This window comes from Xenopus tropicalis, chromosome 8 (genome assembly GCF_000004195.4).
Source record: "Xenopus tropicalis strain Nigerian chromosome 8, UCB_Xtro_10.0, whole genome shotgun sequence".
NCBI classification, from domain to species: Eukaryota; Metazoa; Chordata; class Amphibia; order Anura; family Pipidae; genus Xenopus; species Xenopus tropicalis.
Window position 1 is genome coordinate 73,635,667 of NC_030684.2, and position 15,901 is coordinate 73,651,567.

Below are 15,901 nucleotides of genomic sequence, written 5' to 3' on the forward strand. Positions count from 1 at the left end.
TACAGTTGGTTCATTATGTGCAAGCCTGCTGCACCCACTCTGGGAACCACCCTGCGGCAATAGACAAACTTGCACTTAAGTTTGAAACAGGAGGCAGAAGAAAGGCAGGGGCACTGAGCACAACTATATAGAAGTGCAAGGGGCAGTTTTGGTGCCAGTACCTTTAATAGATAGGATTTTTAATGCAACTGACTGCTGCCAGTTTGAAGGCCCTGCTACTGTACTTGCAGTCATAACTGACCCCCTAATATGAGCATGGTCCTAAAATTAAATTGTTTTTTAATTTTTTGTGCTTTTCTTCCATTTAGGTGTTGAATAAGGGTCAGCTTCTCTCTATGGCTTCCATTCAAAGGGCTGAAGTCAATGAAATGTCTATTGCTGTCACATCCACAATGATTCCTTCTTTTCGCATCATTGCCTTCTATTACCACGAATCTGAAATAATTGCAAACTCAGTTTGGGTTGATGTTACTGATGTCTGTGAAGGCAAGGTAATACTTCTCCCACCAGGAAGAAACAGCAAAAAAGTAGTTCATTAGGTCTACAGTACAACATGCTACTGCATGATCACTGGGGATTGATCCACAGTATAATGGTCTGTTCTTGGTGTGCCCTTGATTTGGTGTTCCTTCACTTAACTCTCGGCCAAGGGGCTCTGTGTGGTACCCTCAAACTCTTCCTGTCTCACCCCTATTACATCATGCTTATTATTTCTATGCACTGTTTTAATCTCTGTTCATATTGGAACTGCCTATTTATTAGGTTGCTGGCCCACGGATCGCGATAGATCTCTGCTACCATGGTAGACTAACTCACTCTAAAGCTTTAAAAATATTCAAAATAGCAATGGAAATTTCACTGAAATAGTCATATGTCTGGAAATCCAATTATTTCTATGGTGTTTTAAAGACTACAGTACAACTTAATTATGCCTCTTTTATTATCTCACTTTGCAAAAAAGAAGTTTGTCATCCACCAATAAAATATGTTGCTATTTACCAAAACAGGTAGCAAGGTCATTTTAGTGATATTTCGTTCCAGAGGATGGAACAGTTTCTTAAAAATAGGTTGACAATAAAATGGAAAAATCAGTAAGATCGCAAGATTGTCTGGTAAAATGTAGCCTGCCTGAGTCACTTGTTCCACAGAGAGCTAGAGAATTCTAGAGACAGGGAAAGTGTTTGTAGAAAAAGCTTCTTGTTAGCAGGCATGTTAAGAGGACCTTTCCATTTTTTACTCTTATCTATACACTTTTGTATTTGGTTTTTCAATTTCTTACACTTTTTCCATCAGTTTTGTCTGTGACAAAGGTTGTATTTTTAAATTTAGATATAAATACTATTTGCACATTAACAGTACATACCTCCCTAATGTCCCGATTTTCGCAGACAGTGCCTCTTTTAAGGGCTGTGACACACGGGGAGATTGGTCGCCGCGCAACAAATCTTCCTTGTCGCGGGCGACTAATCTCGCCCAATGCAACTTCGGTGACTTCAGCAAATCGCGGCGCCGCGCATGCCATCCCACCGGCCATTTACATTCTAGCCGGTGGGATGGCATTTCAGGGAGATTAGTCGCCCTGAAAAGGAAGATTTGTCACACGGCAACTAATCTCCCCGTGTGTCATAGCCCTAACAGCTCAGTCCACAGTCCCAGATTCTTATTGGAAAGTCGCTCATTTTCCTTTGATCTCCTGCACTGGAAGTCAAAAAAAGATACAAAGTTTCTCGAACTTAATTAGTTACGGTAAGTAGGTTTTTGGCAGAGAGCCCAGAATACTCAACACCTGCATTTAGATACAATTGTAATAAGATAAACAGGTCTCTTGGGGGAAATTTTGTAAAATGGGAGTGGTATTTAGAGGGTGTGGTCACAAAAGTGGCCATGGTCAAAAAATGTCACCACGCTAAGTGCAGCATATCTTTTTGTCCCTCTTTCCATTTTTCAAATGTTGGGAGGTATGACAGTATCATATCTGCAAGCAATGAATTGTGGGAAATGCAAACAGATTAACCTGCAGGGTATAAAACAGCACAATTTAGACACTATAAATAATATGTTAAAAGGTACAGTACTGTGACTGCAGGATCTAAGTAGTCTCTTTATTCCCAGCTGGAATTACATGCAAACAAACAAATCATTGAACCAGGGGAAGCATTCAAACTGGAGGTGAGAGCAGAGGGCAAGGCTTCAGTTTCCCTTTCTGCAGTGGATACTGCTGTCTATATACTAAATCCCAAAAACAAACTGACACCACAGAAGGTGAGCATCTATTCTCTTTTTATTTTGTTTTACACAGTATACAACATATAACTATAAATGTACTTACATTATGTAAGCATGCCTTCCCTTTAAAGAGAACTGCTATTTTGTACTCTTGTTACTGAGGTGATTGTGCCCCCTCTCTGTGCCCCTCAGATGTTCAAAGCAATGAATGCTTATGATTTGGGCTGCTCTCCCGGAGGCGGAAAGGATTTCATAAATGTCCTCACTGATGCAGGACTTGCATTTGTGTCCTCTGCTGGATACAGCCAAATAAATGGTAAAGTACTGTCTTCTCCTTAAGAACTATCCTACAGTGCAATGTGCTGAGTGCCACCGCCGGCCCTCCTGCTCAGCCTGGGAAAGGAGGCAGCAGCAAGTGGAACAGAGGGCGGGACTAGTGTGGTTTTTGAAGAAATTTTCAATAAATCAGCTCAAAATATGACTTTTTAAAGCACATACCTTCTATATTTAGATGAGTATAACTCATTGACACAATATTGTTTTTAACACAATATGACCCCTTTAAATGTATGGTGAATGAGAAGGCACTGGTACTAAATTCATGGTGCCAGTTCCTGCGCCCATTTAGCTGCAGATATGGTGAGATCTCTTCTTAGAATTTGAAAGATGTCCAGTGTTTACATCATAGGGTGCTCATGGGTGCCTAAAATAAGCGTGCTATTGCTTCACTGTGCAAAAGTATAGATTTTCTACCCATTACACAGCTTACAGTTTATATGGCACATGCTCCAGGTTATTTGCCCAGTGCTGCAGGTCTCAGGAAAGTTCTGCTTCTGGAAGTTGGTGTCATATTTTCAGTAACTCTGATGCCAATATCCTCCAAATACTAAATATAACGCAGACTGGTCTCATGCCTGTAGGCAGTCCTGAGTCCCTAGAGTTCTGAGAAGTTTGTAACACCCCTGGCTAGAGCATTCATGGTAGGCAGCACATTTTATTTGTTTACTAGTGCTCTTTATCTAGAGCAGTGTTTTTCAACCTTTTTTGGGCAAAGGCACACTTGTTTCATGAAAAAAATCACGAGGCACACCACCATTAGAAAATGTTAAAAAATTTAACTGTGTGCCTATATTGACTATATATAAAGTAATTCTCTTGAATAGGAATCAAATAAACACAAAGAAAGTATTTTATAATTACTTTATTATATTATATATATATACACACAAAAATTTTATATTATATATATATTATTATTAATTGTTTTCTTACATGTCAGGCTGTCTTGGGGTGCGGCATCCAGGGGTGTCCCGGGATTGTCCTCCGGTGGGGAGTAGGGCGGCTGTGCATGGGCCTGGCCCCTGGTGGATCTGGTCTGTCGGGGCAGGGCCTGGGCAGTTGCTCCCCCCAGTCGGGTTGTGCCAGGGCAGGATAGTGCTGCCTCTCCTCTCTGGTTGCTCCGCCCTCCTGGATCCGATGCCGGATGACGTCACAGGCAGTGACGATTTCCGGGCATCAGGGAGCCAGGAAGTGGAAGGTGTCCCAGAGGCGACCGGGGGAGTCTTGTCTGCACCTACGGCACACCAGGCAACATCTCGCGGCACACCAGGCAACATCTCGCGGCACACTAGTGTGCCGCGGAACAGTGGTTGAAAAACGCTGATCTAGAGGAACAGACTGAAAGATGCTGCCTCTATAGATATTTCCTAAAGCTCATGATTCAGGTAACTGCACTTCTATGCATCCTGACATTTGTATCTACAACTTAAACTGCACACATGAAAACTCCAGAGAGTTACTCACGCACCCATACAGTATATTGGTAAAAGGGGCCTTTGAATAGGACTTACTAGGAAGAGGCACACTATCAGAATGTCTGGTAAAGAATCCATCACTTCACAGTAGAACACACTGAGGGAGGGGTTACATTACACTGTGAGCCCAAGGGAAGTGGCCATTTCATGTATAATATCTCCCAGAATACCTTGCAGAATACAAGTAGCGCTAATTTTTTATACAACATGAAGTGTGAAATTTAAAATATAATCTTCTCAGAACACATAGTTCCGGATTCATGTGTAAAACCACAGATTATATATATTGTATAACAATCCCAGAACACATGGCAGTACTAAATACAGTGCAGACTCTATAAAGAAAACCAAGATAAATAAAGAGCCAATTACATGTATGATTTCCATCTGCCTGTTTTTTATATTACATTTTAGGTGATGCACTAAGCATGTATGCAAGGCAAACTCAGTGGCACAAGGGTGCCCTGCCTTCATCTGGCATTTTGTGATATGCACTTTTTGCAGTTAACTTGTATTTCTGTACATTTTTCAATACAATCCCTATTCATTTGGCTGAACATAGCTGTACAGGTATATCATCCCCTTAAACTGGCCAAATACTTACTCAAGGATAAAGTTACTTGCTGTTCTACAGATTCTGCCTGGCTGTAATTGTTTATATCTTGCTCTCTTCTATGCCGTAACAGAGCTTGGTTGCAGAGTTCACCAGAGGAAGAAACGGGCAATAGATTTCCAAGCTCTAACACAACAAAAAGGTAGCAAATGGAGAATGATAAAATAATGTATTTGAAGTTTGAAATTCCTTTCATCAGGCTTACTACTATCATATAGAATGTCATAATAGAATCATATGAGGATAAGGACATCAAGCTCAAGCTTTGTAAGAACATCTACATCCTTTGTTTCTATCATCCTTTATATATATATAGTGTTGGTCCTTTATAGAGAAGATCTACTCATTGATGCCAGTGCCTGTCCTAGTGGCTGTGTGCAACTGTATCTGGAACTTTTAGCTGTAGTTTTATCACCTGGATGAGTTATATTTTGCATTAGGGATATAAAACACACTTATCTATACTACCATAGGTAAATTAAGTGAACCAGTTGATGATACCCTTGCAATCTACAGCTCAATAAATGTCCTAAAATAGAAAACCATTATTCTTAGTAACTTTTTCTCTACATAACATTTAATTTCCTTCATTCTATTTCAGCCTACTCATACCCCACTACAGAACTCCAACGCTGCTGCCAGCATGGGATGATGCTTCCACCACGAAAGATGTCAAGGGTCTGCACTCAGCGTGCTGCTCGTGTCCCGGACACCTCCTGCCGTGGCGTTTTCCTTGCCTGCTGTGAATATGCTGAGAATCTCCGTAAACAGATGACTCTTGAAAAACGCAAAACGCAAGGGTTTGGAAGGAGTAAGAACCATGCAATATATCCTTTTATTAAAGCCCTACCATCTCATAGAGCATTTAAAGTTCCCTTTCAGAGGTCTAAAAGGACTCAGTTTACTGAAATGTTGCACTGTTGTCACAGCAAAATGCATGGCCCACCATAAGAATTTTGCATGACATATATGTTAGCCCCAACTTCTCCCCAGTACTGGAATTTCAACTGTTACTGTATCTCATTGCTAGGCCTTTATCACCCTAGCAACCAGTTACAGAGTTGAGGCTGAGTAAAGTAGTTGCCAGGATCAGTGACCCTGATAACTACATAGCATTTTCTTTTGGTTAGAAGTAGGCAGAATAAGGAAGGTAATTATGAAATATATTTAATTATTAAATTAAATATAAATAATGGTGACCAGTGGACAAGTTAGGATAGGTCCACCTGCAGCGTAATAAAAGTTAAGTTTGGTCCTTATCCTCTAAGCTCAAACACAAACAAGAAACATAAACAGCAGAATACTGGGTCATTATCCCTTACATTTTCCCTTTTAGCTCAGAATGTGGATGAATTTGATGAAGACTTTGCTGATGAAAGCGATATTCAGATGCGCTCTTTCTTCCCTGAATCCTGGTTATGGAGGACAGTTAAGGTTTATAATGGATTAATCAGGTACATCTGTATCAACTTATTCATATACAAACTTAATATTTTGCAATGTAATTCCAAATAGTTTTGACTATTCTATTAGTTGATATTACTTTAAACAGTATTCGGTATGTATTGCTGCATAAGAGAGAGAGAATGGCCAGACTGGCAGACCATCTTGCTGTATGTAGCCAGTAAGTGCAGTGATGCAAATAAAATGGCTTATTTACTAATTGCTGGGCAGGGTGCAAAGTCAAAAACAGAGGTGGCAATGGGGCTTATATTAGCAGTTTGCACCCCGCTCTGTGAGATGTTATACACAGAGTTTGCAATCCAGAATAGTGCACCTTTTGCATTAATACAAAGGTAGCAGCACTGTATTCAAGAGGAAATGTCTGGAGGCAGCAACTGGGCATCCCCTTGGATAGACGCTAGCTTGTGTGTCATTCAAATAACTCAGCTAGGCAGTGCAAATGGGTGCAAGGTGCTAGGAGCACTATACTTGTTTCCTGCCTGTGGCAGGTCATAAGCACAAGGCTTCCTTGCACCCAAGAACATGGCAATCTGCTCCTTGCACAGGTGCACATGCATATACGAGAATGGGCAGATTTACACATGGTTAAGCTTGGTATAGACAGTTATGGTTTGCTTTGAATATGCATAGCCACCTATCAGCTGTCTGTACTGTACTGGATTGGAGGCTTTTGTTTAGACATAGCCATACAGCTCATACTGTGCCCTCAGGAACTGGGGCAACCATACTCAACTATTACCTTGTAGCTGCAGCAATAAATCTTCACATACTACTCTCAGTCAAATGGTTATCATTTGCAGTATTTAAGCATCATTTTTTCAGACATCAGGCATTTCTTTCATATCCAAATCCAGTAACTATTCATTACTGCACATCAGCCAATGGAATTTCATTGCCTTCGTTATTATGAAGAATTGCTAACACAGAAATTCTACCAGCCTTTTACTTTCCCTGTTTTTAACGGTATTTTAGTTCATGATTCACTGACACCTCCAATGTAATGGCAGTACTGCCCCAAAGCTAATAAATGGACTCTTGGTTTTGTAGTTTTTCTTAGTTGATCAGCAAAACTATATAAGTGTTATATTTCTCTTTAGTGAAAACGTGTACGTGCCAGACTCAATCACTACGTGGGAGATTCAGGCTGTAGGAATGTCACCAGAGAAAGGTAAGGTACAACCTGTATAATGGCCTATCTGCTGTTCTGCTGCAGTGCATTAATCTAATCATAGATCTCTTTGTCCCCCAGGTTTCTGTATTGCAGAGCCACTCAAGGTAAAAGTGTTTAAGGATTTTCATATCTACTTGAGAGTTCCCTACTCCGTCAAACGATTTGAGCAGATGGAGCTGAGGCCTATATTATATAACTACAATGATAAAGATTTAGAGGTGAGCAAACTTGTGCCTATGCAACAGTAAGGTATATGACACTGACACCCATCCATCCACATACACACCCTACATACACCCCCTAATAATCTGTTACAAAGCCCCATCACTACTAATAAGGTAAAAAATAGGGTAAAACTTTATTTAATGGGGCTCTTGCAAACTCTGTTAGGCTCCAGAGCAAGCAATAAGTAAAGGCAGCTCTGCCCACACACACCCCTTCATTCTGCCATGTTCATACTGTGCACACAGATCTCTATGGTAGAGAAAAATCTCTTCTCTCTAACTTTGTACTTCTAGGTGAAGGTTTACATGGAACAAACAGAAGACATTTGCAGTCCGGGCTCTGGGGAATCCAAGCCTCACATAAAACAAGTGACTGTAGCAGCAAATTCTGCTCTTCCAGTCCCTTTTGTTGTGGTCCCAATAGGAAAATCCAACCCAGTGGTGTCAGTGGTGGCTCTCGCGACATCTCTTGTTTCTGATGCTGTAAAGAAATCAATGAAGATTGTGGTGAGTGTACAACCATTATGTTGCATACTGCTTTTAACAACTAGAACTTGCCTGTTTATTACTCAACCATACTGCTGATGCTTACCAGCAATTTGTATAATAATCATTTGTATGAATTCATTTTCTTTAATCATTACTCCATATTAATGAGAAGGATGAACAGTATGTCAGTGCAGCAGTTGCTTTACAGGGTGGAGTATGATACAAGAGAATATTATTAAGGTGGCCATACTCTGTAAGATCTGCTCATTTGGTGAGATTGCCAAGTAAGCGGATCTTCTCCCTATATGCCCAAAAGTGGACGATATCAGGCTAATTAGATCATTTGGCCCTAGGGCCAAGTGGTCAAATTAAAACAGCGGGCATAGGAACAGTCAGGTCGGGGACCACATCAACCAGCCGTTGCGGTCCCGGTCCAACGGAAAAAGCAAACCTGCCCAATTGAGATCTGGACGATTTTTGGCCAGATGTCGGTCGGGGAGGCCCATCAGTGGTCTCTAAAGGACCGATATAGGCAGCTGAAGTTGGCCTGTGTATGGCCAACTTTAGTCATCACTTGATGAAAGCCCTTTGATAAAGCAATTCCTACATTTGTAGGGGAATTTATTACCATTTGGATTTTCATGGTAATATCTTTTTTTAAAACTACGACTCATTTTCACAAATGGCAGTCATTAACTAAAAGATCCAAATTGAAAAAGCACAAATCCCCAGAAAACCTCTAAAACCACGAAGCAAAGAAGCAGAGGATTTTCCTGCGACAAAATCAAGTTTTTTTGTCGACTAAAAAACCCGAACTGTAAAAATCGAGCAATAGTAAATGCCCCTTACTCTTGAATCACTTACTCAAGCGGCCTCTATCAGTCCTTTATAACTCTTTTATTCAGCAGTTTATTATATTATTTTTACAGAAACTCCATATTCCTGCTATTCACTAGTCCAGCATAGTTCTTTGCCAGTCCAATCTTGTTCCTTCTAGGAAACTAAAAATACTTCTCTTTATCAGTTTCCTTTTATGTCAATTCCCTTATATTACCAACGTTTCCTACAAGTCTGAACTGGAATTCAAAATAAGCCCTGGCATTACAAGTGCCAGAAGAAACTTAAATGCTCTTGCATTCCATGATGCTGCAGTATTCTATTATTTTTTTTCTTTAAATACTTCACTAATTGTGGCTACACAATTCCTAAATGCTGTCTTGACCCCTAAACCTGTTGTAATTACCACCCTTTGTTCAAAATCAAACATATCGGATTATTGGAATTTGCTCTAAATTTGATTTATATATTACATATAGTTTAAATTGTACATGCTAAACTCCATTTTATCTTATTTCTGTTATCATAGCTTTATGTTTCCTTACTCTTTCACTGAGGATTTATTTATCTCACTCTCCAGAAAGAAGGTGCTTCTGTTCTTGAAGAGAAATCCTACATTATTGACCCCACTGGTAAGCTCTTTGGTGGCAGTGTACAGTATTAAAGGAGAAGGAAAGGCTAATAAAGAGTTAATCTCAAGCTGCAGGCATACCTTCAGTTCTCTCAATAGTGCCCTTAAGTCTCCCCATATTTCTCCTGTTCAGATGATCAGAAGCCTCAAAGGAAAAAAAATGCTGAGCTCTGTAAAGAAAGTCCCATAATGCCTCACTCCTGCACCAAGACCGAGACCAGTGTACATGCTCAGTTTGTAAGACTATGAGGAAGCTTCCTGCTGATTGGCTCAGATCCACATTCCTAAGGAGGGGGGGGGGAGCTCTTAGCATTCTTGAGGGAGGGGGGAGCTGGAGAGGGGAGAGAAGAGAGAACTGCTTGTCTCTGGCAGAGTAAAACAGACACAACAAATCTTTTGACAATGAATTTAGTGCAGCGTTTCTGCAAGTACTTATGGCTGTATTTACATAGACCTTTCTGATAAAGCTTACTTAGTTTTTACCTTTCTTTCTCTTTCAAAGCAATTATATTTGGAATACTGGTCATTATAAGGATTAGATAACACAGAAAGTGTCCTACATGAATTTGCATGTAAAAAATACATAATTTCTACAAAGCAATATATTTTATAAATTTCCTTTGTTTTTATAGGGCTTTCTGGTCCTCATCATGAATTAGCATACTGTATATTATGTAAAGTTGTATTAAAACCAACACAGTTGTTAGAGCTTTGTTTCACAGTGGAGCTAATAGCAAGCACGCTGCAATAAATACTAGGATTCTAGAAAACATTTCTACCTGTACAAGATAGCCATAGCTAAAGGATTTGTTCTCATTATTAAATCTTACTTGGAACTTGAAGGCTTTTGAGATCTAAAACAGGCAGCTTCAAAGCTGTTACATCTTTTGTCTTATATCTACATTCAGAGCCCTACATACCATTATGGCAACCTTATAAAATGTAAAAGATGTATGTAAATAAGCTTTAGAGCCATGGTACATACAGCCTTTTCATTGGCACCGCAGGTAATGGAGATCAAAATGCCACTTACCCTCTCAGGTTGCTTGCCATTCAGTTTAAGTAAATAAGTTGCTGTTTGCTACTAAACATGATTGCCATGGCCTTAACTGTTATCCATATTTATAATATTACTTAATGCTTTTGGGGTGCTTGTAGGTCTTCTGAGACCCAGTTGTTACAGACTAACACTATCCTTTTCTGGATTTTATCTACAGAATAAGGAGCACATGGCTGTATAATCAGAAAATAAATGATTAAAACCAATAATTTCAATAAAAACACATTTCCATCAGCTGTATCAAAACTAGAAATATGTTCTGAGTTTTCAGTGTAAAATATTATTTCATTTTAGCTTTATTGAATCATTGTATTCTACAGTTTATAAGAAATCACAAGAGGAATTGCAGAATGAATACACTTTGTTATACACCTGGAACCCAAAATGCCCATTTGTGTATAATTGCAGCCACACTATGAACAGGAGAATTCTAGCAAACATTCTAGTAATCCACTGTACATTAACAGGGCCTGCTTATTCTGCGTATGCACAAAATGTACTAAAGGGATACAACTGACGATGTTTGTATCAAAGTGAGACCTTCTCTCTTGTTTGGATGAAGCTTGTGTTGCTTATGAGAGATAGTAGTTTACATTAAAGTTGCATAATGTCATTCTAGCTGCTGCTTATTTCCCAGCTTCTAAAATGATTTCCCTTCTTCCAGACATTACAAGGCAATCCATTGACTTTGAAGAAGAGTTACCTTCCAACATAATTCCAGATGGTGATTTCCATTCCAGCATAAAAGTAACTAGTAAGTCATGTTTTATTAATTGCCATTAAGTTACTACACATACTACTGTGCTACCTGTTTTAAAATGTATTCTTGTTTTTCATTCTCACTCTTCTTTGCTCTTTTACTTTATTTTATTTAACATTGTTTATGAGTCTGTTCCTTCTTGATCTTAATAAAGAATTTAGATAAAGGTGAAACTGAAAGGATGTATGTCTTTTTCAATCTAAATTACTATGTAACTATGTAATGTCCTCCAATATTGTCTCAATTGTAATGTTCTTATATTGCCACTCACTGCCTTTGCTGTCCACCCAGTCTTATCAGTGTTCATCCCTATTTTCAATACCATCTCTTCTCCTATTATTGCCCTTCCTTTACCTGTAAAGTGGACTCCCCAATGAATACCATAAACAACAGTCTGGGTGCTGATGGAATAAGCAAGTTGATTCGTGTCCCATATGGTTGTGCTGAACAAACCATGATTTCCACCTCTCCTGGAGTGTATGCTCTGCGGTATCTTGATCACACTGAGAAATGGAATTTGCTCCCTCCGGATAGAAAAGACCAGGGATTGGAGAATATGCGCCAGGGTGAGTGATTTCACCACTATTGTGGCATAGAGCAGGCAATTTAGTGATCTATGCCACATAGCGTTTTAAAGGCTTAGAGGCCCAAGATTACATAAGTAATTGTTTAAATATAGTGAAAGGTCAATACATAATAAGTAGATGGCTAAAATGTTTCCTAGGCCTGTAGTATAAAATGCATTTAAATTGTACCACCCACAGGATATCTACGAATATTACAGTTTAAGAAAACAGATGGTTCATATGGCGCTTGGGTTAGCAGAGCTAGCAGTACTTGGTAGGTTACAACATCCACACTCATTTTGTTTTATTCAGGGTCTTTCTCACAATTCATTTCTTAATCAAATTATTTTTTCTTTACTCAGGCTCACTGCTTTTGTGGTTAAAGTATTGTCTCTCTGTCGTAACTACATTGATGTTAATGTGGAAGACATACGCCGTTCTGTACACTATCTCACCACAATGCAAACGGACAAAGGGGCTTTCCAAGAGAAGTTGACAGTGATCCACCAAGACATGCTTGTAAGAAGTTCACTACAGTTGCTCTACACCAGTGCTGTCCAACTTCTGTGCTGCCGAGGACCAGAATTTCTCTAGCATACATAGTGGAGGGCCACTAATGGAAGCCAGTTTTGACCACTCCCCTTTTTAAACTGCATCCACTTCAAACCACATCCATGTTATTACAAGAGCTTTTAAGACCATGCCCATATTAATGGTGGTAACGCAGCAAAAACCCAAATGGTTGGTGTTCACTGCGGGGATATCAACAATCATTCATATGTGAAAAAATTATATTATGTCATATTAAGACATACCCTTACATCCATATGCCTCCTCCTCCCCTGTGGATACCACAACAGCCCAGCATATAATTACAAACCTTAGGGACCATTTAATGGCTATTTGCAACTGCTAACAAACTCCCAGAACAAACCCCTGCCAGGTTCACCTCCCACTGGCAGCACAGGCAGGCAGAATATGGCACACACAGGCAGCCAGAATATGGCACACACAGGCAGCATAGGGCAGGCAGAGTATGGCACACACAGGCAGTACTCTGCCTGCCCTATGCTGCTGTGTGTGCCATACTCTGCCTGCCCTATGCTGTCTGTGTGTGCCAGAAACTACCTGCCCTACCCTGCCTGTGTGTGCCATGTTCTGTCTGCCCTATGCTGCCTGTGTAGGCTATACACAGAATGCTGGCACTGCTCCTACAATCTGAGGTGTGAAGAGGTGAACAATGTGGGTGCTTACAGTCAGAGCCTGAAGTGTGAACAATGCAGGGGGTGAACAATGCATAGATTAAAAGGTGTGAACAGTACAGGGGATTACATGTTTAAACAATACAGGGGGATTACAGCCTGAATCTGAGGTGTGAACAATGCAGGGGGCCAGTTAATCTCAGTACTGATACCATTTAAAGCTTACACAAAGGTAAGCCATCAAAGCAGCCAGACAGGTGGGGGCACACAGAGGAGGGTCATGGGCCGCCAGTTGGACAGCACTGCTCTACACTATTCATTTTTAGACTTTTCACAATTTTTTTTTCAGTCATGTATATCTTTTTTTTCTTATAATTCCCCAATATGATTAGTGGATTTTAAGCTATTGTTTCCCAAACTCTTAATTTCTTACACTATGGGGCCCATTCATTAAACCACGATTTTTGGGTTGTTAAAATCATGATTGGAAAAAATTCAGAGTAACCATGATAATTTCGGATGTTTGACAATGTCACGAAAATTGACATAATTTTCTCGGTCGTGCGAAAATATCGTGGTTGCGTTCCGAAAGTCACGATACAAAAGCATGAATGAATTCCGAAATGTTGTGTAAGTTGTGGAATTTTAACAAAATTATTGTGGACATTACGAAAAGTTCTATAAATTAGAAAAAATAAGTTTTTTTCTAGAAAAAATTAATTGTGGTTTAATGATTGTGCACTTTTAACCAATCCAAATGAACTCCCCAATGTACTTAATCTTTTCAGCCATCTTTGCCCTTTTCATTTCCCATTTTCTCATCCTTTCTATCACATTGCAGGGAGGTGCCAGCACCATAGATGCAGAGGTCTCAATCACAGCTTATGTCACTGTGGCTCTTTACCATTCACTGGATGCTTTGTCAGAAGATAATGTTGCAGTGGTACGTAACTGGGCAGTCAACTTCTAAATCATTTGATTTTTCAAAAGAATTTTCTATAATCATTTCCCACATTCTCTTTATAATTTAATTTTGCCCTTCTCTTTATCACAGAAGAGCAGTATAAGCAAAGCAGTTGATTACCTACGTACAAAGCTGGACATTGTCAAACACCCATATTCCTTAGCTCTTACAACGTATGCTCTTACTCTCACATCCAAGGATTCCATTCTAAAGGACAATGCCAACAACAAACTCATGTCTCAGGCCCAAGGAGACCCTAGTAAGTAACTCATTTCAGCAACCCTGCGCCATTTGTGTTATTTATTTCTGTATATGAACTGACCTGTCTAGCAGGGGTTTATAGAACTTATATTATGTGTTTAGGAACTGGACAGCATATATGTATACAATCTATTGCATAACACTGTGTGCGGAAATAGGGAGAACACAAACAGTATGACACTGTTGCAAACTATGGAAGAGGCACAGACATGAGGGTTTTTTCAGTTCACATTCCGATCTTTACCATATTTCTAACTTTCTCAAGTACCAAATTTTGGCTGAAGTTATGTTGATTGACATTAAGGGGCAGATTTATCAAAATGTGAGTTTAGAACTTAATACATAAAAACTCACCCACGTTCTATTCATTCCAATAGGATTTTTAGAAGCATATTTATTAATGGGTGAAAGACAGAACTCACCATTTGATAAATACGCTTCTAAAAATCCCATAGGAATGAATAAAACGTGGGTGAGTTTTTATGTATTAAAGGAGAAGGAAAGGCTAAGTCACTTGGGGGTGCCAAAATGTTAGGCACCCCCAAGTGACTTAGATCGCTTACCTTGTACCCTGGGCTGGTGCCCCTGTTAGGAGAAAAAAGTACCAGCCCGAGGTAGCTGCGAGCGCTTCCTCCTTCCTTTTTCCTCTGCCGGCGAAATCCGTAGGCCGGCGCATGCGCAGTAGAGTGAAAAGCCGACTTTCTTGTTTAAGTTCGGCTTTTCACTCTACTGCGCATGCGCGCACAAGCGAAAAGGAAGTAGGAAACGCTCGCTGCTACCCCGGGCTGGTGCTGTTCTCTCCGTACAGGGGCACCAGCCCGGGGTTAAAGGTAAGCGATTCAAGTCACTTGGGGGTGCCTAACATTTTGGCACCCCCAAGTGACTTAGCCTTTCTTTCTCCTTTAAGTTCTAAACTCACATTTTGATAAATCCGCCCCTTAGTGTTTGGTTATCAGCCATTAAGCCCCATGAAGGCTCACTCTAATGTCTTTTAGTAAAGCTTAGTCATGCCACATAGTAAAAGTTTTATAGTTTTTTGGACTGAAATAGGTGATCATCTAACATGACCTACAGCTGGGGTGAGGTTTAGAATACATATGTATTTGCGCCCAGTTCTGCTATAAATCTAACACTGTAACATTTTTTAATGTTTGAAACACTGTATCAAGCTAATAGGGTTGAGTAGTAACAATATGCAGCCAATCAAATTGTGCTTTCATTATTTTAACTACACTACATGGTTCAAAATTAACTACTTATTAATAGATATGAACTAATGCACAACTAACAATTGCCTTCATTTCTTCCTTTATTTTACACGTAATCACATTACTAGACAAGAAGGAGTTGTATTTTGGACCTCCAGGCACTGCTCTAGCTGTAGAAACAACCTCATATGTTCTGCTGATCACTCTGCTACGGGGAAACATAAGAGATGCTGAAAAAATGTACACTTGGTTATCGGAGCAACAGAATTATGGAGGAGGGTTCAGATCTACACAGGTGAGAGAAGGCTGGTGAGAGAAAAACTGATTAGGGTTCTACAGTAGGGAATGTGAATGAGGGAGAAAAGGGAATAACTGCTTTTTGTCTTTGGTATTCAAATTGCATACTTTAAG

The 15,901-nt window shown here is 39.8% G+C and overlaps 1 protein-coding gene across 1 annotated transcript in view; it reads left to right on the top strand.

Annotated features, from left to right (window-relative positions):
- The window catches only part of c4a (complement component 4A (Rodgers blood group)), a 45,063-nt gene that overhangs the window by 14,854 nt on the left and 14,308 nt on the right, over positions 1 to 15,901 (top strand). The window contains exons 13-29 of the mRNA NM_001113684.1: positions 309 to 491; positions 2,113 to 2,262; positions 2,419 to 2,542; positions 4,727 to 4,795; positions 5,255 to 5,464; positions 5,990 to 6,107; positions 7,215 to 7,285; positions 7,367 to 7,506; positions 7,807 to 8,019; positions 9,419 to 9,470; positions 11,194 to 11,283; positions 11,652 to 11,855; positions 12,054 to 12,129; positions 12,218 to 12,374; positions 13,899 to 14,000; positions 14,112 to 14,280; positions 15,619 to 15,785. Coding sequence (NP_001107156.1) covers positions 309 to 491; positions 2,113 to 2,262; positions 2,419 to 2,542; positions 4,727 to 4,795; positions 5,255 to 5,464; positions 5,990 to 6,107; positions 7,215 to 7,285; positions 7,367 to 7,506; positions 7,807 to 8,019; positions 9,419 to 9,470; positions 11,194 to 11,283; positions 11,652 to 11,855; positions 12,054 to 12,129; positions 12,218 to 12,374; positions 13,899 to 14,000; positions 14,112 to 14,280; positions 15,619 to 15,785 — 2,295 coding nt within the window. The remainder of the gene's footprint in view (positions 1 to 308; positions 492 to 2,112; positions 2,263 to 2,418; positions 2,543 to 4,726; positions 4,796 to 5,254; positions 5,465 to 5,989; positions 6,108 to 7,214; positions 7,286 to 7,366; positions 7,507 to 7,806; positions 8,020 to 9,418; positions 9,471 to 11,193; positions 11,284 to 11,651; positions 11,856 to 12,053; positions 12,130 to 12,217; positions 12,375 to 13,898; positions 14,001 to 14,111; positions 14,281 to 15,618; positions 15,786 to 15,901) is intronic.